Genomic DNA, 26,715 nt, shown 5'->3' on the forward strand with positions numbered 1-26,715 from the left:
ATCCTGGTTTACCTCCGAAAGGGGTGTGCAACCGTTCTAAGACAGACACGCTCGCCTTGGATAGACCATGGTACCTAATCATTCTCGTACAGAAGCTGAATAGATCGCAATCATGTATGTTAACATCAAGCACGTGTAGAAATCCTCATTCAGTTACGAGACACATATATAATCAAGCATCCAAAAGGGGGCGATCAAGTAATAAACAGTGCGCGTGAATCCCACCGCATTCGTCACGATATTTCAGTTCTTTTTCCGGTATCATCCATTTAAATCACTTGGTCATTTTGCCGAGACAGGATCGGTGAGTCGCCGGTGATGGCTAGGTGTCTTTTCGGTGGAGTGTCCGCAGCCCTAGGTCCACACAGGCCCGGGCCCGGGCCCGGACCGCTAACCAGCTGCCCCGAAACCTGCCCCGTACAGGTAGGAATAACCACCTTGAGCCCTATAGCTCCGGCTGCTTTACTGACCATTGATTAATTTTATAGGCAGAGCTTCTCGAGTGGGGCTACTACTGATTTGACCGAATTGGTACTTCTTCCTCAAGCTTCGACTGCTATAAAACAATCACACCCCTCGTTTGGCCTTTGCTTCCTGTGATTTATTCAACCCACCAAACCACCTACTTGCTGGGAATCGTTCCTTTAACACCAACCTCGTCTCCGTTCTCTGGAATAATTCTCCAGACACATTCTCTTCTGAAGTTTACTCCTCTCGCTAAAGATCCTCTCATTGACATCTTGGCTAGTTGGATATTCTTCTTGCACCATCAACTTGCACTTCCGCAACTTTCCTTTTCGCATCTTCGCACACTCGCCACTGGTATTTATTTCCAGCATCGCCGCCTCCATCAGTACTCTCTGGAGCTTATTCTGCTCACTGCACCCCCGGCTTACTGAATATTTTTCGCCCTGTCGCCTCTTTGCGCTTTCGGAACTTTCTTTGCTCGCCCTTCGCTTGCCGTTAATTGACCTGCTTCACCTCAGTCATCATGGCTCAACCCCAGACACAACCTGGCGCGCTGGGTATCCACATTCCCGACGAGATCTTCCTAAAGATCTTTGAGTCCATGTGCTTCCACTGCAAGCACCCAGGCGACTTACCCAACGCGGACACCGAAGGCGTCCGCGAAGACAAAGCAACGCTCGCCCGCCTCTGTCGGGTCTCTCGTCACTTTCGGAGTATGGCACAGCCCGTACTCTACCACTACTATGCTACAGGCAACTGTAAGCACTTCCTGCCGCGCGGTGTGCCATACTACGAGGTCCCAGGCGACAACGATCACCTCCTTTCATTCGCAACCACTCTCACCACGCGTCCGGATCTTGCTGCGGAGGTAGTCTCCATGCAGCTCGTCAACCATCCCGGAGGGTACAGAGAGTACCACGAGGATGATCAAGTCGCAGCTCTCAAGGCACTACTCAGATGGAGCGATTCGCATCGGGCGCTGTCGGTATTGAGACTCGAACAGCCCCTCGATGCATGGTGCGATAACACCGACTTGCCTGCCGACTGGCGGTCGCACGCCCATCGATGGGTCATGTCCTTAGCGATGATTCTGGCCGTCAGAGTGAGAGATGTAGTGGTCGCTGTTGATGACGACGAGGAACAGGACTTCCGGGACCTCCAACTCTTCTTGGAGCTGGGCGACCCAGCACACACTCCCAAGATTCTGGCTTTGAGAACGCTGGGGATGATGAGTTGGGGGAGCAACCCTTACCACCTGGCTTCGATGCGTGGCTTGCTGCGGGCGGCACCCAACCTGGAGACGATCACCGCAGTCGACTCCTGCGATTCTCTTTGGTGGAACGAGCAGAGCCCGTGGGATTTCAAAACGTACGTGCCAATGCTCAAGGTTAAAAAGGTTGTCATTAGCAACCTTTACCCACAAAACTTGAGCAGATTCCTCGTCCGTACTCCTGGCCTCGAGGAGCTGGAGTATTACTGGCAGATCTTCCCACAACGCGACACGGAACTGTACGACCACCTCTGCCCGGCCAAGGACACCCTAAAGCGCCTCACCGTGTCCTTCCTGCCCTGGCCCGCATGCGACCTGGGGTCCCAACCCTGGTTCTGGTACGACTTTGTGGACGCCAAGGTCCAACCGATCGAATCTCTCGCCGAGTTCACCCGCCTCGAAGACGTTACCATCGACTACCGCACCCTATACCGAGAGGACGACGAGGACGAGGCCGACCGTCTCACACGTTTCCTGCCGACCAGTATCCGCCATTTTCGCATCGCGTACGTCGCCGGCGACATGACAGAAGCGCTCCGTGACCTTGCCGCCGCCGTCGAGCATACGTTTACGAAGCTGGCCAGTGTCACCATCGGTGTCCCCAAGTGGCCCGACGGCACCCCCGACCATGTTTCGGCTATGCGGTGGATGGTGGAGCCCTTGTTCCGGGGGCAGGGCATCCGTTTCGCTTGGGTGGAGGACAACCTCGGCCCTCAGGTGCACACCGTCTTGCCGGGTGCGACCAAGCCTGGCTTGACGCTCCTGCCCTGGAAGGAGGAGGTCGTGGAGGAGGCCATGGAGGAGGAGGAGGTGGTAGAGGAGGAGGTGGTAGATGATGGTGAGGAGTAGGCTGGGGAGGAAGAGGGGGGGGAGGACGATCGAAAAGGCTAGCCACAATACGTTACGGTGTGGCTCCAGCAGATAGATTTTGCCTTTCATTCCCGCACTCTTAGAGACACTCACCGTCTCACCATCATCAATTCAGGTCTTTTGACACCCATGCACTGTTTTTTCTGGACGAAACTGCCGCCGCCGCCACCACCACGAGGAACTCAGCCTGAGCCTGAGCCTGAGCCGGTCGCCGCTCCAGCATGGGTAATGAGCACCCTTGCATGAATCTTGGTTCAGAATGCGGTGCGGCGTATCTACAATACTCTTGGTATCTATCCAACATGCGGTTCTGGTACTATGAAGTTGGCATTGGTCACAGGGCATTTGAGTGGCATAGTATGAAATTTTGCCAACAGAGCTATACCATTCATTTGACCGAGGGTGGTAAGCTAGCAGCAGTCTTGCCGTTGCCTGGAACTGTTGAAGCTAACAAATATTCTCGCAGGTGATGACGACGCGGACAAGGCAACAACAAGGAGGAGATGGCATGCACAGTCGCATAGATCTTGGGCATCACTCGCCAAGCGTTTGAACAAGACAGAGGAGGCGCCCCCGAAACCGCTATCCAATGCCATAACATCGCTGAAGCACCGCCCTTCAGATGCGAGCCAGAACTCGCGGGTCACCGCGTTGTCCAATGTGTCCTATAAGAGCAAGAACACATCACCGGCCATATCCTCATCTTTGGCGTCCTCGCCGCCGACCAATGCCTCAGATTTCGACGATGATGGACATAGAATACGAAGGTTTTAACATACCTCTGGTGTAGTTTTTATGGTGACACTGTGAACGTGACATGCGTGATTGATTCTTCCTGTTCAACCTTTATGCTTTCTTATGGCGATGCTTGTCTAGCCTCGTTCCGATGTTCAGTCCTTTCTATTCCGATGGATTAAAATAACTAAATGCGGAGCTATACCCAGCGTATCGTTTTAAGTAAATATGTTCAGAAAAGAGATATATCTAACGCTCACAATGGACAGCTTCTCTTCGGAACTACACCATCCCCCACCATTCGGCCATCTCACCCCTGGGGACCTCCCGAGCGAGGTCTCCCTGCTTGTGCCGGAATGGCCTAGGATGGCCCCGTTGACAAATGATAGCGAAAAATCCCAAGAGTGAACTCATAACCCATATTCGTAATTCCCATGTTCATCCAAGGGAAGGTTATTGGCGTGAAGGAATTGTGAAGAGACACCATTTGCTGCTGGAACCATACGAACCCAGACCAAATCAAATGCCAGATGATGAGAACCATCATCTGGACTTGCGTCCAGTCATCCTTGAACCACCCCGACGGCAATAGTCGTCCTACCTTGGTTCCGGAACCATCGCTCAAAGGTCTGAAGTTCTCGATATCCTGACTCGTCCTGCCGCCGAAATTAATGCATATGAGATGTTGAACAAAGGCGAACGCGATATGGCTTGGGCCAGATAACCATGTGCGGTTTTCCCGAGCTCGTGGGCGTCGCTTTCTTATTGCGATACATATGGTGCTCCATGGAGGGCAGGCACGACCCCCTCTATTAGACCCCTATGCGACTAGAATTTGCTAGCGAGGACGTTGGATATAATAGCCCTGTGCCTTAGTCGATCGATCGCATTGTGGTCCTCGGTTTAATTAGCCGTATGTCAGTGGGCGACGGGCTATGTCATGCCTTGGCGCTCCCCACTGTCGAGATTAGTTCGTTCACGTCAGTTTCCCCAGAACCGATCTAAAAACAGGGTTCTGAACGGCCGGCAGCCAACCAGTCAGCGCCCGTCTTGCCAGATCCAGTAATATCGCTAGCAGTCCACCCAGCGGTGCGTCATCGGTTAGTGAGATTGAAACAGCCATGCCAGGCAGGATAGATAAACCCCAATTCCCATGGTTCGGGAGTTTTTTTTCTTTGGTGCTGATTCACTACCCAACTCTAAACATCGAAGCAACCTGTTCTCCGTCTTGTCTCAGCCCTATCATATTACTGACTCGAACCCTGTTTTTGTCCAAGTGACACCTCAAAAGCTAGCTAGCATCAAGCCACCACAACCATAGCCCACCATGTCGGACTCCGCCGCCGCTTCATCTGCCGTCTTCCCCCCTGCCTCTAAAACCAAAGTGCCACAGAAGCAGAAGCAGCAGGAACCGCTACAGCAGAGGGAGCCGGAGCCAGAGCCAGAAGAGAAGGAGCAGGAGCAGCAGAAGAAGCCCGCAGAGTCAAAACCACAAGAGCAACAAGAGCAACAACAACAAAACCAGCCGCCGCCAAAACCACAGGCACCTGAAACGGGCCCGGAAGAAGAAGACGCCGACGAGAATGTAGAAGCCGTCAAGGAAGAGATGAAGAAGCACGGCGTCAAGCAAAAGATCATCGACGACATCACCAAGAAGCTGAACGAGTCCAAAGACCTCGAGGGCCAGTCGCGGTCGCTGCGGGAACGGGCCGAGCAGCTCGCCGAGGAGAACCCGGAGGAGGCCGACAAGCTGCGGGCCGAGGCCGGCGAGCTCGAGGCCAAGGCGAAGAAGCTCATCAAGTCCGCGCGCCGGCTGGAGAACGGCGCGTTCCAGGGCGGTGCTGCCGGCGCGGGGATCGGGGCCGGCATCGCGGGCGGCCTGGGGACCGTCATCGGGTCGCTCGTGGGTGGTATTGCTTCTATTCCCACGACGGGGCTCGGCATTCTTATCGGGGCCGGCACGGGCGCTATCCATGGACCCTGGGTCAAGCTGGTCAGCGACACTGTCAAGGAAGAGGATGAGGAGGAGCAGCAAGGCGAGGGTGGGGCCGACGACGATGCAGATGCGAAGACGAAGGAGTAAGGGCAGACTAAATTGCTGAGTGTGAGGATATGACCATGTATGCGCTTCTGGATTATGAGAGAAATTGGAACTTGTAATATCATGTGTGGGTATCACAGCGAGGTTAGGCGTTAAAGTGCAGGACCCTTTTCAGTTATTATCTATTTTTTTATTTCACTTATCCCCTGTTCTCAGGAGGTGCCACAATAAGATGAATCAAATCAGATAATTTTGGCTATGCGACGACGTCTGAAGTGAAAAGTGAAGCCCTTGGTCTTTAGTCGGCGAGTAAATAACGACGGTAAGTAAGTTGGCGAGGCATGGTGAGGAAAGGATGATCAAGAAGCATTTGCGCCTACTGGGTCAGTATAGCTTGCGGTAAAGTCTTTTGCCAAATTGCTTGACGTTCCAGTACGGCAATAGGGGCATGTTTACGGGTGCGTTCCGGCACAACAGCAATGTAGGGGCCATGTTCTGCGCGGGCAGTTAGGAGGGCGCATGGCCTGTATAGCAATACGCGAGGCTTGTCAGATAACATTAGAAGATGCATGTCTTATTAAAAGCCTAAGAACGCATAGATTCATCCAGCTCTTGCAGAAACAGGGCTGTGCATGTGTGCCCCGATCTCACCCCAGCACCAGGACGGTGGGAAAAGTGTAAGAGACTTTGAAGATTCGACAGGAGAGAAAAGGTGAGCAAGGGCTGGTGAGAAGCCTCGATCCTCATCGGCTTCGGCAGGCACAGTTCAGTATCGACGAATCCAGCGAATCGCTACGGTTTTTGAGTACATGTCGTCTGGCAGTCGATACTGGCTGCAGGTTATTGGCTCACCTCGCATCACTCACTCAATAGAGGCAGCTAAGCTGTGTTCTGATCTGGACTTTTGGTCTCCCAAAAGTTGCCTAGGTGCAGCTAGGTGCATCAATGGAGTTTTGGTTGACCAAAACTCCGATTTCTGGGCACCCAAAACTACGGGTTTTGGTCGACAAAAAGTCGCATTTTAGGTCGATCAAAACTACAATGGATTTCTAGTCGGTCAAAACCAGAATGGAATTTTGGTTGACCAAAACTGCGCATACCATACCGAGTACGACGTAGCAGTCACACCCCAGCCGCGACCGGCATGTGCCAACACCCCCAATCCTACCAACTATGTGGTATGGGAAGTAGGTATCCGACCAGATCTGTCTTGCTTTTGGCTGTCTCTTGTATGATATCGAAATCGGCCATGTAGCTAATGAGAGGACCCCGGACCACGATGCCCCATCAGGGCGAGACTACCACACCCCCAAGAGACGACAAAAGAAACAAGATCCGTAGTCTCTCACAGTCTCTCGCATCGGGAAATTTTGTACTTTTGTGCAAGAAAATACGACGTTATATTATGACTGCTCAACACTTTAGCAATACACAAAGCAGTTGGTACTTTTCTGGCTTGGAATGCACTGATGTTGTCCGCTTCGGCCTGGTATAGGTAAATCGGATGTACTTCTTGAAACATACCACTATCTGACAGTCCATTACTCACCTAATTTAACCATCTCTAGGTTTGGAACTTTTGGCCATGACTTGCTTCGCTAGCGAATTTCTTCTCCCGGTCGATGGTAGCTCGGCGTAAGCCACAGCTCAAGACCTCTGTAACAAGTTGCTGGCACGGACTGGCAAGGAGGAGTCTTTCAACTTGACAGCTTCCTCCCTGGAAACATGGCGCTTCTCATGCGCACCTTGCAGATCGACGTACCGAAGCAGATCGATGCTGAGCGCTGGGATGGTCTTCGAGCGCCCAACCGTCTTTGGCTCCATGCTCGAATCCGAGTTGCCCGAGCGGGGGAAAGATACCTCTCAGCTAGCCAACGAAGCGTTCGGAATCCCCAGCTGGAACGCAAACGACGAGTTGGGCACTATCGGTGATAACCTTCCACTTGCTGGACAAGCCTCACCTGTTTGAAAAGTTGAGACGGGAACGGCTGGAGGCCGGTGTTGAGAGGGACTCAGAGCAACTGTCAGTCTGGGCCAAACTGTATGTCGTCTGAATATCCATCCCAAGTCTTTGACAGACTTGACATGTTGGCTTCATGCCAATTACAGCGAGAAAATACCAGTCTTGGGTTTCGGAATCCAGGAAGGCCTGCGTCTCTCTTATGGGGTGACAAGACGAACAGCTCGTGTAGCCACCAGAGAAGCTCCCTCATACCGCGGCGAGTGGAAAAAGAAGCCCGTTGACTATACTATTCCCAAGGGCTACGCGATCGGCATGCCGACCGTGATTACGCACCACGGCGAGAACGACTTTCCAAGCTCGCATGATTTCGTGCTCGAGCACTAACTGGACGAAAATGGCCAACGCCGCAAGGAAATCGAGCGCGGTTTGTTCGCTTTCTCCAAAAGGAGATGGCAGTGCATCGCGATGAAGCAAGTCCGCCTACGCAGCCTGGCATATTGCAAACTGTATCTCGGCTTGGCGGCTTTGGGCCTGCGCGTGCTGCCCCAGATGCGGCTATTCGACACAAGGGGCGAGGATATCGCCTGGGACTACAATCTATTGGCGCCAACATGCAAGCAGAGCAGCAACGATGTTCGCGTGACAGTCAAGTAGTGTGGTCTCGCGAGCCCACCACGACCAATCCCAGTGAAATGCTTATCTTGGCCATTGCTACGCCAAGACGGGGCTATACCTTGTCATGGAAATGAATACAAATCGTATAGAATGTCGACCCGGGGAAGTGTTCTATTTACGGCAATAGAGTATGAAGGCATCATGGGATGCTGGCCTGAGAACCAGAAGAACAGATGAGGGGTCGGACGGACGCTTCTCCGCATCCAATTAGAAACACATCATGCATCGCGACCCCTGCATGCGTCCTGTCCTTGTCAGGTCATCACCCACCCTCTTACTTTCCTTTCCCCAACTTGCCAATATTCTGCCAATTCTGTCAAGCTTCTCTGTACCGAGGGGAAAGTTGTCGGACTCAAACGCCGTGGTGGCAGTTCTTTGAACGTTTAGAGATCACCGGCGAGGTCTTGGTGGAGAGGCGGAGTTGTTAAGCTTCTTCTGCCCTTCATCTATATCAGGCATGGACCAGTCCTCCTACAAGCGATATGAAACGCCGATGATGATCGGAATTGTTTGTCTTTTATTGCCCACGGAAGTGCCCGAATGTCCTTTGGTATGTTCAGAAATCCTGCCCCGGCGAGTCCCGCCTATATCGACTTTGCGACATATCCGTCGATACCGGCGAGATACCGACTCGGGAGAGGAGCGGGTGGCTGGATAGAGGACACACCGGTCGGAGATGAGATGGAATGGACCTACACGGGGTTGGTTGGTACTGCAACTGTAGCAAAGGAAGCAGGCCCAAATCACGGCGTGTTAGGTAGCTTCCCATCCAGCAAACGATCCCCATGACACCGCACACTCGTAGTAATAAGTTTATATAGTTATAATGCTTTGATTTAAGCAATGCCATAAACATGGCGTGGCTCCGAAACTAGAGAGATCACCTAGGCCGTCCTGTGAATCGGAAAACCAATCAAGCATTGGTAATTGGCTTTTTCGCTAAACGACGCCAGCGGGATCACTATCACTGGCAGCTGGGCATCTGGCATGCTGCAAACAGGGCAGCCCCAACCGGAATTGCTTGTTTGGATAGGTACTTATGCTTTTGACTTGCCTGATTTCATTTCGCACGGAAAATGGCAATGCCATAAACCATTGCCCATGTGCCGGATCGGGGGAGAAGAGAACTTTGCACGGAAATGACGACCGACAGGCGACAACACAAGACTTTTGCGCAATGCCCTGGGAGAGTCAGTCGTCGTGCACATGCGTGCTTGTGCGATGTGTCAAGTACGGGAACAAGCAGCAAGTAACGAAAACCCGACTGACCGGATAACACGAGCCGAGTCACATAGCTTAACCTGCCCCCCAGAGACCCTTGGCATTCTTGGCATCATATGGCATGTTGTGTCCTTATGTTATCATTACATGCAGGTATGATCCGATTGATTCGCGCGTCGTCATCCTGCTGCTTTTGCCCTTTCAGCAGCAGGTTTGGGCTGTTCGGGTCACCTCCAACTGTGTACCGAGGCACGCAATGCAATGTGCCATATTCTCTCTTTCTCACCCTTGTGGTTGTTAGAGGTGCCGGCGCAGGCACTATACGTACTATTACAGTAGTTATGGGTGGAAGTATTTGATGCATGTTTCCGCGGCTTCTGAAATCTTTACTATGGGTAACTAGTCATTGCAGCCCGGCGGTCCAATCTCGATATGTGTCACCCAAACGCAGCAATCACTTCATGGGCAATACGTTGGTCAGCATGGACCGTTCTGATCGCCGTTTGCAACAAACGCTAGGTTGATGGCCTTTGCACGGCGAAAGAGCCCAGCACCCGGCAATCTATAAATTGACCTACCTATTGAAAACAAAAGACATGACTCTGAGTTAAGTTGGAGCTTGACAAATTTCGTGTGATTTGGGGGTATGCTTGTGACTCTTTTGCGCGGTCGAACGTGGTGGAAGCGGCATCTTTAAGAGAGACTTATCTGAGAAATCCGCTGACGGCAGCTGAAATGAGTTTCATGCCTTCGATGTACTGCCCGATGCCGAGCTTCCTCTTTTGCCATTTTTATTTTAGAAAAACGTAAGCAATAAGCAAATACAGCGGGCGGCAGGTGGAAAGAAGCGGCTGATCAGCCTCTCTCCGTCTTGACATTGACTGCATGCTGCTCCTTCGACACTTTAAAAAACAAAACCAGTCCACTATTTTGGGGGCAGGTTGTGGGTCACACGATTATCTGCTGATCCCAAAGAGAGAGAAGAGAGGAGAGACTGAGAGAGATAGACGTTCATGTCAGACAGCCGCCCAGAAGCGGCCTTATTACCCACCACGCGTGCATCGATCAATAGACAGAAACCGAGCGAAAGGGTCATTTGGAATTTGGGGTGGGCTATTCCCCGGAACGGCGTACTGGTCCAGACAGGACTAGCAGTACGGAGTACCTGGAGGTGGCTATGGTGTGCCAGTGGTAAGAGCGGTCGTGTGTCGCGTAGTGCAGCCAAGAAAACGTTGATTTGCCAAGGGAGGAAAGTCTTGGGCCGGGCGGAGGGACATTCGCCAAGCTGGGGAGCCCCCTCGAAGAGAGACAGCGTAGGGGCCAAGGATAAGTCGGCGGACGATGGGTGGCCAAGCAAGCCAAGATGGTTGCAGACCCGTGGCAGTGTTGGCTTGGCTCTCTTCTTCCCCGGAGTCAGATTGACGTCTGAACTCTGGAGCAGCGCTCGAGGTGAAAAAAGTATGGAACCTTACTCGGGTTCCCTCTGCACTCTGGGCTTGCCTATGGGCCTCTCCTGGTCGCGGAGCGTGGTGTGTACCCGACCTACCAACAGCGTGATTGATTGCCTTCTCCCTGCCAAAACTCAAAAACTGTTAGTTGGCAATCACGGCTTTTTGGTGGCCACTCTACATATTACCAGTCCGCTCTGTGTGTGAAGAGTAAAAGCCCTAAATGAGCGCAATTGCTGCAAATGGCCTGTTGGCAACAACGCGACCACTCCCATCAGAATAAGTAGATAACTACTTCAGACATGCAAAATACTCTTGCGCGTCCCAGATACATCAAACCCATCCCCAACACTGTTTGCTCCCGCGTACTCGGCAAAGACGGGACAAGAAGCCTTGTTCCTCTTAGGTCGTGACTCTGCTTGGCGGGCTTGGCAATAGATTGGCACCAAGTACTGCTGCTCTCAGGTACGCCGGCGGGGACCCAATCTCGGCGCTGTCAGCCTCCGTCCAGGCCTGCGTCGAGGTAGACAGCAGCATCACTACAAGCCGTCTTACCCCCTCCTTAACCAGCCAATCAGCCGCTAGTCGCTTGCTTCATAGAGGTCTTGGCATCTCTTGGCAGCAACACCAAAAGTCGCCATTCCGCCAGCAGGCCAAGATACGGGCGTGCTTGAAAGTCCATTTTAAGGAGACGCATTGCCCGTCCGCGTTGCCTGCGACTGAATTACTATCTCTCTCAACTTGATAACCCATTATCCGTTTACCGTTGAAGAGTCATACCTTTAAAATCCTCGCATCTATCAGGCAGCATCCTCTCCAGAGTATTCCCAACTCTTGCAACTAACTACTACAAGCCCTTGGTTAGCCCCACGTGCAAACCGACCCGGGCCACTTACAAGCGAAAGCCGGTCTAACATTGTTCCGTCGCTGCACGCCCACGCCCACCAGCCAATCAGAGCCAGCACAACGACAGACATGTCGGCCAATGCAGCAACAGGGAACCCCCCGAGCACATCGGGGGAGAGCTCCAGCAACACGCCTGCCCCATCCACAACCGCCTCTTCGGCAACCACAGCTACCACAGCCAACTCGACGTCAAGCGCCCCAGCTGCCGCCGCTGCCCCGGCTGCTGCCTCTCCTCTCTGCAGATGACACCCTAGTGTGCCGCTGGAACTCGTGTCTGGAGAGATTCCCGACCGCCGAAAACCTCTATGTTAGTTCTGATGTGGCCGGTCACTTACTCTAAGAACCTGATATTGACCCTTACTTCAGGAGCACATTTGCGAGCGCCATGTTGGCCGCAAAAGCACTAACAACCTCAACCTCACCTGCCAGTGGAACTCGTGCCGGACCACCACGGTCAAGCGGGACCATATCACCTCGCACATCCGTGTTCACGTGCCCCTGAAACCGCACAAGTGTGATTTCTGCGGCAAGTCCTTCAAGAGACCCCAGGATCTCAAGAAGCATGTCAAGACACACGCCGATGACTCGGTGCTCGTCCGATCTCCTGAGGGTCACGGCGGCATGAACGCGGCTTACAGAGGCCCGACCAAAGGTAAGTCATAGGCTCGTTGACCCCCTACTCCAAAGTCTCAGGACTATTGAGGCTAATTCCGCCTCCAGCTCCCTCTAGCTATTACGACCACAATGGCCAGATGCGCACTAACTCCGCCGCTTTCGGCCAGCCACACCCAGGTAGTCATCCTAGCAGCTACTATCAACACCATGCCCCTTCGTTTGGCGGTGGCATGTACTATCAGCCGCTGAGCGGCCGGGGTGAGCACATGTACCACGCTGCGCCCGACTCCTATGACAGCCGCAAGCGTACCTTTGATGCGTTGAACGAGTTCTTCGGCGATGCCAAGCGTCGCCATCTCGATCCCGCCTCGTACGCTCAGGTTGGCCAGCGACTGATGCCCCTGCACGGCGCTCTCCCGATCCACGGAGGACACATGGGCGAGTACATGCCTGCTCCTGCCATGGTGGGCGTTGACGGCGGCCATGCCTCGCAACACGGAGGACCCTACACCCAGCACTACTCGTTGCCGCCCATGCCCCACATCCGCACCAAGGCCGACCTGATCCAGATTGACCAGGTCTTGGAGCAGATGCAGAGCACCGTCTACGAGAACTCCAACACTGCCGCTGCCGCCGGTGTCCACCAGCCGGGCTCTCACTACGTGCCTATCTACCGTCCTAGCCACTCGCCGCCTCACTCGGGCGGCCACGGGCACGCTCCTGCCTACTCGCAGGGCAGCATGGCTTCTCCCCTGACCGCCGTGTCATCCACCCACTCCAACGGTACACCCGCCGTCACGCCACCATCCAGCAGCATGTCCTACACATCAGGTCACTCGCCTGGCGCCTCGTCCTCTGGCCTGTCGCCAACGACCCGTCACAGCTCTACGGCATCCGGCCTCTACCCGACGTTGCCTGCCGTCAGTGCTGGTTTCCCCGGGCAATCAGCGACTTCCACGCTGGGACCTTCCTTCGACTCGGATCCCCGCCGCCGCTACTCCGGTGGCATGCTCCAGCGTTCCAACCGGGCCATCGACGAGCGTGAGCGTGAGCGCGAGCGCGAGCGCGAGCAGTCCACAACGCCCCGAGCCTCGGAGTCCGCGGTATCGTCAGTCAGCTCGCCGTCTGCCGAGTCGGAAAGCGACACCCGCGAGGACCAGGCATACGAGGCGTGGCTCGAGAACGTGCGGGTCATCGAGTACCTCCGAGAGTACGTCATCGACCGCCTCAAGCGCAAGGATTTCGACTCGCCCAAGGCCGCTTCGGACGATATGGAGGTGGACTCGCCGCCCAAGGAGTCTCTCTACCCTCCCCTGCCTCCTACTTCTTAAAAAAAAACTGTCTTCTTAATTATGGCCTGTATCTCTTCTTTCAATTTTGGTTGACTGTTTAACATTATCGTCCTTCCCTTGATTTTCATAAGGGGGGTCGCCTGGGCATTATGGCGCCTTCATGGGTTCTTCAAATCGAATTGGTTTTTGTTTTCAACTACTCGTATCACTGTATTCTGATAGCGATGAATGGCTTATAGCTGTTGCTGATTCAAGTAACCATGGCGTTGGGGAGGGGGGCACGACGTCAATGAAAAAATGAAATGCTTGCTTGGATTCCCAGATTTTGATCGTCTTTTCTGATTCTCGCGATGACTTTGAAATCTTTTCGTGCTTGTTTTCCCATGCGATTTGATTTCACCACTCAAAACAGCTCGAGAGTCTTGACATGATCGCTCTGCAATTCGATTTCAAGTGCGGGTTTTACGAATGGCCGTTGGACTTGACTTATGTCTTTGTACATATTTAGTCTGGTATCATTCGTGTATTGAGAGGGGCGAGGGTAGTGGTGACTGACGACCTTGAAAATGGGGAAGGAGCTACGAACTGGAGATGTATGTATGTAGACATAGTGCACATCACGAAGATATTTTCTTATTTAGATTACTTGTCTTCGATATCCAAATCCATTGTGCTAAAGCAGTGCATCCTATTCCCAGCCCCTTTCCCGTATAAATATCAATCGTCGTGGAAATAATCACCCACCATTATCCTTCCAAAAGCAAGCAAGCCCCCTTTCGTTCGCTTTCCTTTCCTACAAGCACCCCAGTTTCACATCGTGGCCCCCGCAGGCTTCCCATCGACGGTCAGCGTCGTGAGCTCGTCGCCGCCGTTGACTTTGACCAGCTCGACCGTCACCTGCGCATCCTGGGCGTAGACGCGCAGCCCCACCACGGCGACGGCGTTCCAGGGGGACGTGATGGCGCCTTCGTCATCGGCGTCATCATCTTCGTCGCTATCTTTGTCGTCGTCTTTATCGCTGTCGCTGTCACTGGCATCATCCTTATCTTCTTCCTCTTTATCGTCGACTGCTGCATCGTCCTTCTCTTCTGCTGTTTCGGTGGTGGCTTCGCCTTCTCCTGCCTTCTCCTCCGCCTCGCTCTTCTCGGTTTTCTCTTCTAACTCCTTCTTCGATCCCTCGTCTTTGGATGCTTCGTCGGTGTCGGCTTTCTTCTCTTCCTCTACAGGCGGCGGGGGCGCATCCTTGACACCTCCAGTGCTTGTGCTTGCCTCGACAGGTTTGGGTGCGCCGGGCGCTTCCGGCTTCTGGCCTGCCGGTGCAGCAGCGACGGCCTTTTCTTTGTCTGCCGCGTCTTTGGTAGCCGCGGAGGTCCCGCCTGCAGTGGCGGCTCCTCCTCCTGCTTCCGCCTTCTTCTCCGCCTCGTCGCCCTTGACGACCTCCTTCATAGCATCAGCCGCCTTCTCCATAGCCTTGGCGGCCTTGGTAATGGCCTTGCGCTGCTTCTTCTTCTGCCTGCGCTTCTTGTCCTCCTTCTTCTTTCTGCGCTCCGCCCTCTTCTGCTCTAGCAGCTCGTCCTCGTCCGGCACCCCGCCCTTGGCGTGCGCGAGGTCGTACGACATGCCGACCTGCCTCAGCTTCTGCGGGTTCTTCTCGGCGTACTCGCGCACGATGTCCTGGGGCGGCTTGCCCCGAGAGCTATTATCGGTGTTGCGCGTCGCCGTGATCTTGGGCAGGACCTCGTACCGCTTGCCGGCCTCGAGCTCCACCTCGCACGAGACCGACCGGTTCTCCCACTTGTGCACGGGGCGCACCCGGCAGAGGTGCTCGCCGGCCGCGGCGCCGACTTCCTGCAGCAGGAAGTGGAGTTCGAAGTAGTACTCGCCTTCGAAGCCTTTGAAGTAGCGGTCGTCGAGCTGGGCGGGCGGTCAGTATGGGTTCGGCATCAAGGACGGCTGCGTACAGCAGATTGCAGCGCAGCTGGGGAAGTATAACTCAAGAAGAAGGAAAGTAAAGGGTAAAAAGCGTACCTGAGTCAGCACAATGACGACGACCCCGTCCTTGGCCACCGTGATCTCGAACTTGGTCTGCAAGTAGCCCGTGATCCACGAGACGTTGGCGCTCGTCCACTGCTGGACGACGGTCCACTTCTCGTCGAAGAGGCGGGTGCGGTGGATAAGCATGAAGGTCTCGAGCATGTCCTCGTACTTCATCCAGAAGACGCCGTCGTCGCCGAAGGTGTGGCCGAGCTTCTGGAGCCAGTAGGGGGTCCACTCCTTGGAGCCGTCGGACCAGGGGCCGTTCCACTCGCCCACGCCGCTCCAGGACCGCTCGCCCCAGGGGTTTCTGTCATTACGGGATTAGTTGAGAATGTTCATTAGGCAATCTTGAGTTTCTGATCTGAAAGGTGAATATAGCCTTTCGTCGATCGACTACTGAATGAGCGAATCAGGGACTGCCTGGCTGCACTTACCGAATCTGCACGAGCCTAAAGGTATTGCCATCCTCGTCACTCTCCTTCCGGCACTGCAGGATGGAGTAGGCATGACCAAGCGCCAACCCGCTCTTCTGCCAGTCCCAACCGGTACCCATGGCAGCGAGAGCGAAGACGAACTCCTTATTGGGGTTCTCGAGCTCCTTCCAGAGCTTCTCCTTGCTGAGGACGCGGTTGCTGGCGACAGTAGTCGAAACCCCACCCGTCATGTCCTCGACAGCCTCGCCGGGCCAGCCGCCCGAGATGGCCTCGTAGTCGCCGTGGGTCTTGGCGTAGGCCTTCTCGAGCAGCGGCAGCCAGGTCTCGTTGGGGTCCTCGCAGCGCGCGAAGTACAGGGCCTCGGAGCCCGTCTGGTTGCGCTTGCGGTACTGCCGCGCCTTGCGGCCGGTGCTGTCGTAGACGTCGCCGTAGTGGTCGAAGTCGGTCGCGCTCAGGTACAGGTTGTCGTCGACGACGACCGAGACCCACTCGCCGTCGCGCTGGAAGACGAAGCCGTAGACGCCGCACTCGTCGTCGCGCGCGACGCAGACGCGCTCCATCAGGTCCCGCCGGTGCGCGATCGTGGCCACGGCCGCCAGCCACCAGCAGTCCCCGTTGGCCCCTTGCTTGATGTCCGAGCTCGAGTACCCGTTCACCGTGAACTGCGGCGACTCGAAGATCCAGTCCACCCGGTGCACCGACCCGGGGCTGTAGTACTCGCCGCTTGAGACGCCGCCCCCTGAACCCCAGGCGGGGCCGTCGGAGCCGACGAAGCGGTTCAGGGCGTTGACGTCGACGGGTACGGTCCCGTTGGTCCCCAGCATCTGGCTCTGCGCCAGCGTGGTCAAGCTCTGCTTGACGTCCCAGGCGCTGACGGGAGGAGGGGCATTATCACCACCACTGGCCTCGATATCGCCGCCGCCGTCGCGCACGAGGCCGTTGAGACAGTTGTCCTTCTCGTCGCGCTCGATGTCGTAGTCGGCGTCGGTGTACTTCTCGTTGGTGCGGCGGCACTCGCGCACGATGCGGGCGACCTTTTGACGGCATTCGCGGGCGGCGGCCTCGTAGCTCTCGGCGGCGTTACGGGCCGAGTGAACGCCGCGCGGGTTGGCGGGCGGTAGCACGTTGCTGTAGAGCCGGCGCGGGAAGATGGACGTCACCTTGCCTGGGTGCTTGGAGTGGAAGCGGCCCCAGAAGGCCGCGATGAGCTCCTGCGGCGTCTTCTTGGTCCTCTTCTTGGGGCCGGGCGCGTCCGGGAGGGCGGGCGGTTTGTCGCCGAAGACGTCCATGGTGATGGTGGGTGGGTTTTGATTGGTACGTTTACTACTACTATGTGCTTACATATGCCTAGGAAATGTGCTGTGGAAGTCAATGGCAGGGAACGAAACCCAGACAAAGACTTTGTGGCGAGCAAGCGCTGGTTCTCTAAGAGAATGTCCCGGCTGGTCCTTCACGGCCATACTTATAGGCAGAGGTCTATATCTACACATCACCAGGTAGGCAGGCAGGCAAGCAGCTTATCCTACTGCATCCTACCATTTTCCAGTAGAAGACGAGTTCTCTATTTGTCGTCCTCGCTTACGCCTCCTGCATTTCGAGGAGCCAGGCCCCCGTCTGGCAACGCGACACCAACCGCTGGCGGTTCAGCCGCAAACATTGGTATGGGCGGTTATGCCGTTGCACCCCGTGGCCCAATCAGATGAGCTATATATGACTCCTTCCGCGTGAGCTCAGGCAGAAGTTGTGATGCATGTCAGCAGTGGCGGGCTGGGCCGACCTCCTGATAAATTATGAGGATGCAGTATAACCCTGCTGTCAACACACTTTCTTGACCTCTAGGAGGAAGAAGAAAGGGGAGGAGTTAAGAGCCGAAGTGTAAGCAGCTGCTGTTGGTGCTGGGCACGCAGGGATGTCGTGGCACTGTAACCGGCGCTAAACTCCCCGCAGATCTTACTGCTGATTCCTCCCCCGCCATTCCCATTCCCTGCCTATGGGTTGTAACGATTACTATTCATTTGGCACACCGAAAAGAAATGTCAGCAAGCAGGCTGGCACCGTTAATTCTGCTTGGTAATAAGAGGGGGGGCTGGGCTTGATCGATTGGCATGGCCATGCAGTCATCTTCCTTACCGAGTCCTCTAGCCTGCTCGTCACTCGATCATCGTGGCGTTATCGTGGTGCCATGTTGCCAGTTGCAAATGGGTGGTGAGGCTGAGTGACACACAACCCCTTCAGTCTCAAGTCACTCTTTCAACATCCAATGAAAGTCATCATCAAGGGTATGAGTTCACAGAGCGCATTCCAATACTTCAATGTCAAAATCTTGATCTGATGTCTTTTGAACTGTATGCTCAGTCGCGGGTCCATGTCTGGTTCATGGACTGCTACCGTACTGTATACGCTCTGCTATCCCGCGAGGTATCGCCATCCGAATCCGAGCGAAAATGGGCACCAATAGGAGTTTGCCCTCCGCCACCTCCATACCTCGCGCTCTGTTCCGCGAACCGAGGAAAACCCCTTAGTGAGCCTTGCCGTTCTTGGTAGCCTCGAGCTGCTGCACCCGCGCAAACGCCCGGGTCGTCTTCTTGCAGCTGGACCAGAGCAGCATCGAGGGGATGACGATCCAGATGGCGTTGAGGAAGACGTAGTAGCCGTAAAAGTAGTAGGGCTCGGGGCGGGAGAACTCGAGGGCGCGCACGACGTACTCGAGAGTGCAGGTCCCGTAGTAGAGCACGTCGCCGTAGATCTGGCCCAGGCTGATGACGGCCTGCAGCACGTGGCGGGCCGGGTGGTCGGCCACGATGCACCAGGCGCACAGGAACGACAGCGGGCCCCAGCACACCGCCGTCACCGTCTCCATGCTCACGACGAAGGCGTCGCGCGTCAGGTACCGCGAGTCCGACAGCGAGTACTCCTTCCACATCTGCGCCAGGATGTGGCGGCTGGTTGCCACGGCGTTGAAGGCGAAGTAGCCTGTTCGCATTGCGGGTCAGTCATTGTGGAAAGCAGGAGGCAGGAACAAAGCCTCTGGTGTTTTATCTATATTCATGGGTTGAGGTAAAAGAGGGGGGGGGGGGAGGGAAAAAGAAGAAGAAACATACCTTCGAGGATCAGATGGATGCAGCCGCAGAGCACAAACCACATGGCTGTGGACACTTCACGCTTCCTGAGGTCGGGCCGCGTGCGATTGATAGCCAACAAAGTCGGCAGTCCGACGGCAGTACAGGTGGCAGCAAAGATGGCGAGGATTCGCAGCGTGGACATCTCGTTGGCAATGTAGCCGGGGAGCGCAACACCAAGAGGGTAGAACGGGTGGTCCGGCAGGGCGTCGGCCCCCGGGATCACAGTATCGGCAGTCATGTTGGCGACGACGGCAACAGCTCAATTGGAAAGTAGGTATTATTGAAAAGTGAAATTGATGAGTGACCACGGTATGCAAAGAACAAAACAAAAAGTGAAGAAGTTTCGGACTTGGGGCCGAGCTGCCAGTCAAATATGGGAGGAGGATACCGAACGAATGACGACACAAGGGACGTGGTGTCGAAGTCGTACTTGTAGATATAGTTCAGCTGTTAGTGAGTTTCTGCCAAGCACTACCCGAGCAGCCTAGGGATTTGTAAAGTGGGTGTCGGGTACGCGGTTTCCGGATCAGCTCACGGCCCAGCAGCAGAATAATCTGGAAATGAGTCGTATTCGTATTCTTCTGGAAAGACACGTTGTTGCCAAGGGAAAAGGAGTATACCTATGTAGCCAAGGCAGTCGGGGCAAATTGCAATGGATTCCTTATTTACTTGTGTAGCCGAGATTTTGTGGGCCTTTTACTTTTCGAAAGAAAGCAACAACTCAGCATGTACTTACTTTCAATTGTTGAATCATTTAGTGGGCTTGAAGCTCCCGGATTGCACTAGACTGACAGCTGGAACTTGGAAAGAGCTTTACCCCAGAAAACCTTACCCCAAGATCCCAAGGTCCCAAGGTCACGCCCCATATTCACTAAGTCGTCATGGCCTTCCGACGATGTCTTTACAATGGACCTTCCCTTCTTTTTGCTCCCCTTCGCGGCGGCCATGTGGTCGACTCGCCGAGCTAGCCAATTGCTGCTTCGATCACCAGAAGATCCCACAGCATCGCTGCAGGGTGGTTCAGCAATGGCCCACTGGAGGTCCTCGTCAGCTAGCTTTTGTCTGTACTGAGAAATTCGGCCGCGGCGTATCTAGGTACTGGAAGCCCACACAGGGGCGTTTTCCAGGGGACAATGCATCCGAAGTCCCGGGGGAGCCTAATTGGGCAATTGCTATTTCCCGCCAAGAACAGTCTCTTCATTACGCATCTTTTTGTCTACCTACTTGGACTTACATGTAGCGATAGCATAACTCAACGGCTCAACAACATGCTCTGGCGGCGTTAGATCCTACTCTTAATTGTCTAACCTGCTATCAATTAGGAAATATATTACCCTCTCAAAATGCATACGACTTCGTCAAGACGCCTACATATACTGCAAGCGGTTGCCAATAGGGGAAAGAATGCCAGGTAGGTTCAACTGAGGCACAATTTTACCGCGACGTTGGTGAGATTTTAGCGACATATGCAAGCGAAATGAACAAGGTAACGAAATGGTAATTGAATGACTCAAGAACGACCAAGGAGCGTCTCGAATCAAAAAGAGGCCCATCGCATTGCTGAAATTCCCGGGCGAAACTACCACTGCTCACTACTTAAGGTAGGCCTCCGATTACAGATAGGTATTAAAAGCGCCATCACAGGTGAAAGCGCTAATATGTAGCCCTACCTTGAATGAACAGCCGCGATAACAATATCAAGGGGCACGGCGCTATATGCTTGAAGCTGAACTAAGTTGAGCGATGAATGCGCCCAATCAAGCCATAGCAAGGCGGTGATGTTATTGGCCATGGCTGATGAACCGGCCTTTCGGAGACATACTCAAAAGCCGATCCGACTGGATCTCCTACGCACCTTTGGAAGCCCGATCAAGATTGCCAGTTGTATGTGCTATTTTACAAACAAGTGCCACCGGAATGAGCCTCCCCTGAAGAGTATACCACCTTCCTTCTAAAGCTTGAAAAACGCCCAGCTTTTGCTGTAAGACATCTTAGCGAGTCCAAACTGCTATACTCTAGAAGGAGCAGCAGCATGGCCGATCACCAATCATGGATCCCCCCACGTCCCGCAACCCCCCAAACCATGATCCACCGCCTCCCCGATAAGCCGGACCCGACGGACCCTTCCTCACACTCTTCTTCTTCCCATAGGCGGCCCGCCAAGTACATCGTCCTCCTCATGGGCTCCACCGCCGTCGCCGGCAAGGTCCAGATCGCCACCACCGTCGCCCAGACCCTGGCGTGTCCCCTGTATCAGGGCGACAGCCTGCACGAGTCGTCGGCCAAGGCCGCGGGTCTGGGCGCTGGTAGCAGTGGACCGAATGAGCAGCGCTACAAGCGCATGTGGCTGTCCAAGATGACGCGGACGGGCCTCTTGTTCCCGAGGAGTCGCGGCCAGCCAACGAGGGGTTCTCCGGGTTCGGCGGCGGCCACAGTAGTTCGTCGTCTTCGGCTGTCAGTAGTCGTCGCGGCTCGGGGGCTTCGGTCTCGGACGCGTCCTCGTCGATTGGTTCCTCGGCCGCCCGGAGTGCGGCATCGACGGCAGCGACGCAGTACACGAACCGTTCCGTCCTCGCGGAGCCCGACGCCGCGGCGCGGGAGCGGCGAGACAATCCGGCTTTGCTGGTTCTGACGCATCCGCCGCTCGAGGCGTGGCATAGGGCGGCGATTCGGGGGTCGGTTGGGGAGTATGGGGTTGGGGTGGTGTTTGTGCCTCTGTATCGCGATGACGAGGAAGAAGAAGAAGAAGAGGATGACCTGCCGGTGCTTAAGCCGCTGGATCCCAGGACCATGACGGGTTTCGCGTCGTTTGATCAGATCGCGGCGGCGGCAGCGGCAAGCAAGTCAGTACCTAGTCTGGACGAGGAGATTGTGCTTCGGGTCAACGTCGAGAGGCAGATTGAGGAGCTGATCCGGGAGATAGTGAAGGGGGCGAGGGATATTATGGCTGTTCGTTGAGTGAAAAGGCAAACGAGTTAAATGATAGGTAAGATGCAAGGATAAAATAGAGAAAGTTTCGTAGTTGAATGCACAATAGCCAGTAGTCGTCACAAATAAGCACATCAAATTCGTAAAAGACTGTAAGTAGATTTGATCGTGGTAATATGTATTTGTATCGACAAAGGAGAGAGCGAATGTGTGTGAAAGTTCATTTCATGTAATCATAAGTGTACAAAGATTCGTAAGCGACGTAAAACCCTTCCTTCCCAAGCCATGAAGCTGTGCGTATATCGTATCATATGTGTGTGTATCATCATGTCCCGTGTCCGTCCGTGTTTCCGTTTCCGTCCCGTCGCTTAAAAGGAATCCCGGTCTTTTGGTGGTGGTAGTGGTGGTTGTTCGTTCATGGTATCGTAAAAAGGAGGTTGTGAAAATAGAGTAGTAGAAGAAGAATAAGAAGAACAAGAAAATCAGAAAAAGTGAATGCACCGTCCCCCATCCGTCCGTCATAATATAAAAACATTCGTTTTCCGTACCGTCCATCCCATCCCATCCATCAGATCGCCTCGCTCGTGTCCCCGTGAATGGGTATGTGTATGTATGTACAGGGTGTCCGGGGTATAGAAAAATCAGATTGAAAAATCAAATCAAATCAAGCCCGGCTAAACAAGATGGGCACATCCATACTCGTTAACGTACTGACGACCGACGCGTTGTTGTTGCTGCTGTTGAGATTGTTGCTGTTGTTCCGCGCGCCGCCGCCGAATCGGAACCGCATGGCCGCTGCTGCGCCCGCCATGCTGTCCTTGCGGGACAGTTTCCTTCCCAGAGGAGTATTAGTTCTGCCACCGCCGTTGTTGTTGTTGCTGTTGTTGGTATTCATAAAATTGTTGTTATAGTTGTTGTTGTTGGTAGTGGTATGCGCCTCGCTGCGAGGAAAGTGCTCCGACAGCTTGCTCAGCACCGTCGCCTTGGCCTTGCGCAGCATCGACGACCGCAGCGCCGGGTCCTCGGCGATACGGCGCTGCGCCTCCTCGGCCTCGATGTCGCGCTGCACCGCGGTGATCTCGGAGCAGGGCTCGGCTGCCAGCGCGGCGGCGCCGCCGCCGCCGCACATGGGGTTGTAGACGGTCGGCTGCAGGAGCAGCGCCGGCATCGAGGGCTTCGTGTCGAGGATCGGGGCCGAGATGGTGATCTTGTCGTCCGCGCTGCTGCTGCCGCTGTTGCTGTCGTGGTCGCTGTTGTAATGTTGATGATGAGGGTCGGCGGCGGCCAGCTCTTCGCGCAGGTGCTCGTAGTGGTGGTGGCAGCTGTTGAGCAGCGACGACAGCTCCCGCGTGCGCACGAAGCTGCCGGTGCCGGTGTTGCTGCCGCGCTCGTTGGGGTCGTAGCCGTAGTAGCCGCTGTTGTTGGTGTTGTTGCCGTTGCCGCCGTAGTAGGTCACGGGCGTCACGGGCCGGAAGTAGTCGTCCGACGTGGCCGACGCCGAATCGTCGATGGGCGACCGGCTCAGCTCGGGCACCGCCGTGATCTCGCCGAAGAGGAGAGAGGCCGAGGGCGACGTCACGCTGGCGCCGCCGCCGCCGCCTCGGCTGCTCAGGCCGCGACGAGACATGGGTGGGCGGGAGGAGGAGGGAGAAATGAGGGAGGGCGGCGTGCTGGGGCTGCGGTCGAGCACCTCGCCGAAGAGGCGCCGTGGGGTGCTGCTGCTGCTGGGGCCGCCGCTGCGGTTGCTGCTGGCACGCGATGGGGTGCGCGACGGGGTGCGGTCCAGTTCGCCAAACAGCGGCGAGCGCACGTACTGCGCCAGCTTGGGCGGCGGCGTCATGGGCGAACGGAGGCCGATAGGCTCCGGCATGGGCGGCGATGCCTGTCGTGGCTGTTGTTGTTGTTGTTGTTGTTGTGGCCACTGTTCTTCGCGGATGCTGTCCTCCGACTTCTGCTGTCGGCGGTGGAAGCGGAAAGGAGAAGAGTGGTTCGACTGGGGCTGGGGCTGGGGCTGAGGTTGCGCTTGGTAGCAGTCCTCTTGCTCGGTGGTGGTGGTGTTGCCGCCGTCGGGGTTGTGCTGCTTTCTTCTCTTGCGGCGCTTGGTGACGCGACGCTTCTTAAGCTTGGTCGCCGGCAGCAAGCTGGCCTGTCTGGCAGCTTCGAGATCCGAGTCGAGGTCTGGGTTGAGCGCTGCGCCTCCCGACTCGGAATCGTCAAACTCGCCATTGACCCATCGCTGGGCGTACTCGGCGCCCAGGTCTTCGTCCTCGTCCGCGCCGCCGTTCAAGTCGATATTGAACAGCTCCTCGGACACGGCCGCCACCGCCGCCGACTGCGCGCTGAACTCCTCCTGGAGGCCGGGCGTGGCCGCGGCCTCGGGGGACGAAGGCGGCATCATGGTATTGGCAGGGAAGCCGCCAGGGGCGACATCGGTGATGGAGCCGGTGGACTGGCGGACCCAGTGGTCGCTGCGGGAGGCGTGGTCCATGAGGGGCGCGAGGGCGTCGTCCCAGCTGCCGCCGTTGATGAGCACGACGTTGTCGAAGTCGAACTCGCGGACGCAGCGCTGGTGGCTGGCCACGAGCTCGGCGACCTGGGGCGCGTTCATGGTGGCGTTGCGGACCGAGAGGTAGCGCAGGCGGCGGAAGCGGATGGGCCGGCGCGCGGGCGGCGGCGGCAGCGGGCTCATGGGCGACGTGACCTCGTTGAAGAGCTTCTGGGAGCTGCGGGGCGGCGCGAACAGCGGGTCCGCCGCCAGCGAGACGGGGCAGGGCCCCTTGCGGCCCAGCCAGGTGAAGCTGAACTTCTCGACGCTGTCGGCGAAGTTGCGGATGTAGTCGTCCAGCATCTTGAGGTGGTCCAGCCCCGGCGACGGCCCGTAAAAGTCCCACGACTCCACCGAGATCTGCAGCTTGCGGATCTGCTGCCACCGGCGGCCCGCCGAGGGGGTGCAGCCGAAGCCCGGCACGTGGCGCAGGTAGTTGAAGGCGGACGGGTGCACCGCCGACAGGGACAGCTTGGCCAGCTTCAGGAGCGGCGCCCGCTCCAGCGAGATGCGCAGGCTGATGAGGGCGTAGTCGACAATGTCGCGGCGGTAGCGCTCCTTGGCGTTCTGGCCGGGCGTCTTGATGGTCAGATGGCGCATGTTGGGCACGTGCTTCATGGCGTTGATAAAGGAGGGCACGTTGGAGGCCGCGTGGAACAGGGGCGGGTACTGCTGCGTGAGGATCTCGCCAAGTCCCGTGTTGGCGAACTTGGGCCGCGACAGCACCGACGCCATCGAGGTGTGAGGCGTGTATAAGAAGCTGATCTCCTGCCCGCTTTCCGGGTGGATGAGGGGGAGGGAGGAAGGTGGCATCTGAGTGCGGGAAGTAGAAGGTCAGGTGCTCAATGTGGTGGCCGATGCGGGACAGGGCCTGGATACGGGACTGCCGCGTAAAGGTGCTGGCCGAGAAGGTCAGGTTGGTTCGTAGGAATAGCCGCTTCGTAACGAGGTTGCAGCATGCCGAGTTGGCCAGGCGCACATGGCAGATGTCCTCCTTGGATAGAAGTTCGAAGAGCTTCTCGCGGATCCCCTCCTGTTGCCACAGGCAGTAGAATGCTTGTGGAGTGGTCGCCATAACAGTCGCATGTCGTAGTGGCGGGTATTTGCTGGTACTATATCTGACGTGAGAGCCACCTTGACTATCACGTACACACTAAATACTGGGTGAGATGTGGGATGGGTAGAGAGATCGAGTATAATACTCGATGATAGGTAAGATAAGAAGACAACAAGTGCCAACAGGTAAAGATAAGATAATACACGACTTCTAGCTTCCGACTGACGATATTATTTCCAAATCCCCCAAGAGCCCCGACGTATTCGGCGGGGAGAGCTTATGTGAGGGTATTCGCAGTTCATGCGCATGCGTAGGACCTGCAGTAGAAGCTTCCCAGCTGAAAGAAAGACAATGGGATTGAGTCAGAACTCGATTATAATCTTGATGCCAAAGAAGAATCGAGGCCCCCGAAGGAGGCCTTCTCGAGCCTGTTATAGCCATCCACGTCCCCATCAGACCCTGCCAGTGGCCCTCAGTGGCACCTGCCTCCCGTCTTCCGCGCCCACGGTATGGGTTGACCGTGGATCCTCGCCTCTACATCAGAAATGCGCGGTGGGTTAGGTTTGGTTGGTGAATGAGTCACCTCTGGCTATATTGGAGCCCTCGCTAGAGCGCTATAGTCCTACTATATTTTCTGGAGCTACTGCACGTTGCCATGCTTAGGGGGGGTCCGGATCGAGGAATTCGCCAAAAGAGGACAGCAAACCACGAGCGCGACGGCTGATATGGAGCGCGCCGGCCGCGATGACTGGCTGCCTCCGCGACCGCCTGCATGGCACCAATGCAGCCCAGCAGCGGAGCGGTCTCATGGCTCTGAACGTCTGGGCCAGTAGAAGGAAACGAAACATCGACAGGCTGGGAGACAAGCGCTGTCTGCACTCACCCGAGTAAGCTAGCTCCCCCCAAATGCGGGGACCGGCTTTCTGCATAGCCAGGACCCTGGGACTGCCCGGCCAATCAGGTGAAGTCGGGAGGCTGAACGTGTCCATGCGCGGCGCAACTGTCGCGTTTGTTTCGTGCTCAGCTCGTGTGCTGTGACTCACCCGACTCTGGATAGCATATAAAGTTCCTAAGCGCACCCGCGAACT

General features: G+C 55.7%; 10 protein-coding genes across 10 annotated transcripts; 7 read left to right on the forward strand and 3 right to left on the reverse strand.

The window, feature by feature from the left end:
- Positions 1–991: 991 nt before the first annotated feature.
- Positions 992–2,587, forward strand: PG985_015832 (uncharacterized protein; the record flags this gene model as incomplete). The annotated part of the gene is made up of 1 exon (XM_066835598.1): positions 992–2,587. One exon carries the CDS (start codon positions 992–994, stop codon positions 2,585–2,587), a length of 1,596 nt encoding a protein of 531 aa, XP_066676801.1.
- Positions 2,588–2,910: 323 nt separating this feature from the next.
- On the forward strand, positions 2,911–3,382 carry PG985_015833 (uncharacterized protein; the record flags this gene model as incomplete). Its single annotated transcript, XM_066835599.1, has 2 exons — positions 2,911–2,965; positions 3,075–3,382. 2 exons carry the CDS (start codon positions 2,911–2,913, stop codon positions 3,380–3,382), a joined length of 363 nt encoding a protein of 120 aa, XP_066676802.1.
- Positions 3,383–4,670: 1,288 nt separating this feature from the next.
- On the forward strand, positions 4,671–5,426 carry PG985_015834 (uncharacterized protein; the record flags this gene model as incomplete). Its single annotated transcript, XM_066835600.1, has 1 exon — positions 4,671–5,426. One exon carries the CDS (start codon positions 4,671–4,673, stop codon positions 5,424–5,426), a length of 756 nt encoding a protein of 251 aa, XP_066676803.1.
- Positions 5,427–7,173: 1,747 nt separating this feature from the next.
- On the forward strand, positions 7,174–7,731 carry PG985_015835 (uncharacterized protein; the record flags this gene model as incomplete). Its single annotated transcript, XM_066835601.1, has 2 exons — positions 7,174–7,347; positions 7,453–7,731. The coding sequence occupies 2 exons, from the start codon at positions 7,174–7,176 to the stop codon at positions 7,729–7,731; spliced, it is 453 nt and encodes a 150-aa protein (XP_066676804.1).
- An 81-nt stretch (positions 7,732–7,812) lies between these two features.
- Positions 7,813–8,001, forward strand: PG985_015836 (cytochrome P450; the record flags this gene model as incomplete). The annotated part of the gene is made up of 1 exon (XM_066835602.1): positions 7,813–8,001. One exon carries the CDS (start codon positions 7,813–7,815, stop codon positions 7,999–8,001), a length of 189 nt encoding a protein of 62 aa, XP_066676805.1.
- Positions 8,002–11,914: 3,913 nt separating this feature from the next.
- PG985_015837 (transcription regulator protein) lies at positions 11,915–13,543 on the forward strand (the record flags this gene model as incomplete). The annotated part of the gene is made up of 3 exons (XM_066835603.1): positions 11,915–11,923; positions 11,964–12,249; positions 12,318–13,543. 3 exons carry the CDS (start codon positions 11,915–11,917, stop codon positions 13,541–13,543), a joined length of 1,521 nt encoding a protein of 506 aa, XP_066676806.1.
- A 771-nt stretch (positions 13,544–14,314) lies between these two features.
- Positions 14,315–17,264, reverse strand: PG985_015838 (uncharacterized protein; the record flags this gene model as incomplete). The annotated part of the gene is made up of 3 exons (XM_066835604.1): positions 14,315–15,418; positions 15,533–15,848; positions 15,976–17,264. The coding sequence occupies 3 exons, from the start codon at positions 17,262–17,264 to the stop codon at positions 14,315–14,317; spliced, it is 2,709 nt and encodes a 902-aa protein (XP_066676807.1).
- A 1,229-nt stretch (positions 17,265–18,493) lies between these two features.
- On the reverse strand, positions 18,494–19,335 carry PG985_015839 (Emopamil-binding; the record flags this gene model as incomplete). The annotated part of the gene is made up of 2 exons (XM_066835605.1): positions 18,494–18,948; positions 19,077–19,335. 2 exons carry the CDS (start codon positions 19,333–19,335, stop codon positions 18,494–18,496), a joined length of 714 nt encoding a protein of 237 aa, XP_066676808.1.
- Positions 19,336–21,180: 1,845 nt separating this feature from the next.
- PG985_015840 (uncharacterized protein) lies at positions 21,181–22,055 on the forward strand (the record flags this gene model as incomplete). The annotated part of the gene is made up of 2 exons (XM_066835606.1): positions 21,181–21,473; positions 21,560–22,055. The coding sequence occupies 2 exons, from the start codon at positions 21,181–21,183 to the stop codon at positions 22,053–22,055; spliced, it is 789 nt and encodes a 262-aa protein (XP_066676809.1).
- Positions 22,056–22,689: 634 nt separating this feature from the next.
- Positions 22,690–25,645, reverse strand: PG985_015841 (uncharacterized protein; the record flags this gene model as incomplete). Its single annotated transcript, XM_066835607.1, has 2 exons — positions 22,690–25,345; positions 25,392–25,645. The coding sequence occupies 2 exons, from the start codon at positions 25,643–25,645 to the stop codon at positions 22,690–22,692; spliced, it is 2,910 nt and encodes a 969-aa protein (XP_066676810.1).
- Between the last annotated feature and the right edge of the window lie 1,070 nt (positions 25,646–26,715).

This window comes from Apiospora marii, assembly GCF_038362585.1.
Source record: "Apiospora marii strain CBS 49790 chromosome Unknown utg000013l_segment0_segment0, whole genome shotgun sequence".
In the NCBI taxonomy this organism is placed as follows: domain Eukaryota; kingdom Fungi; phylum Ascomycota; class Sordariomycetes; order Amphisphaeriales; family Apiosporaceae; genus Apiospora; species Apiospora marii.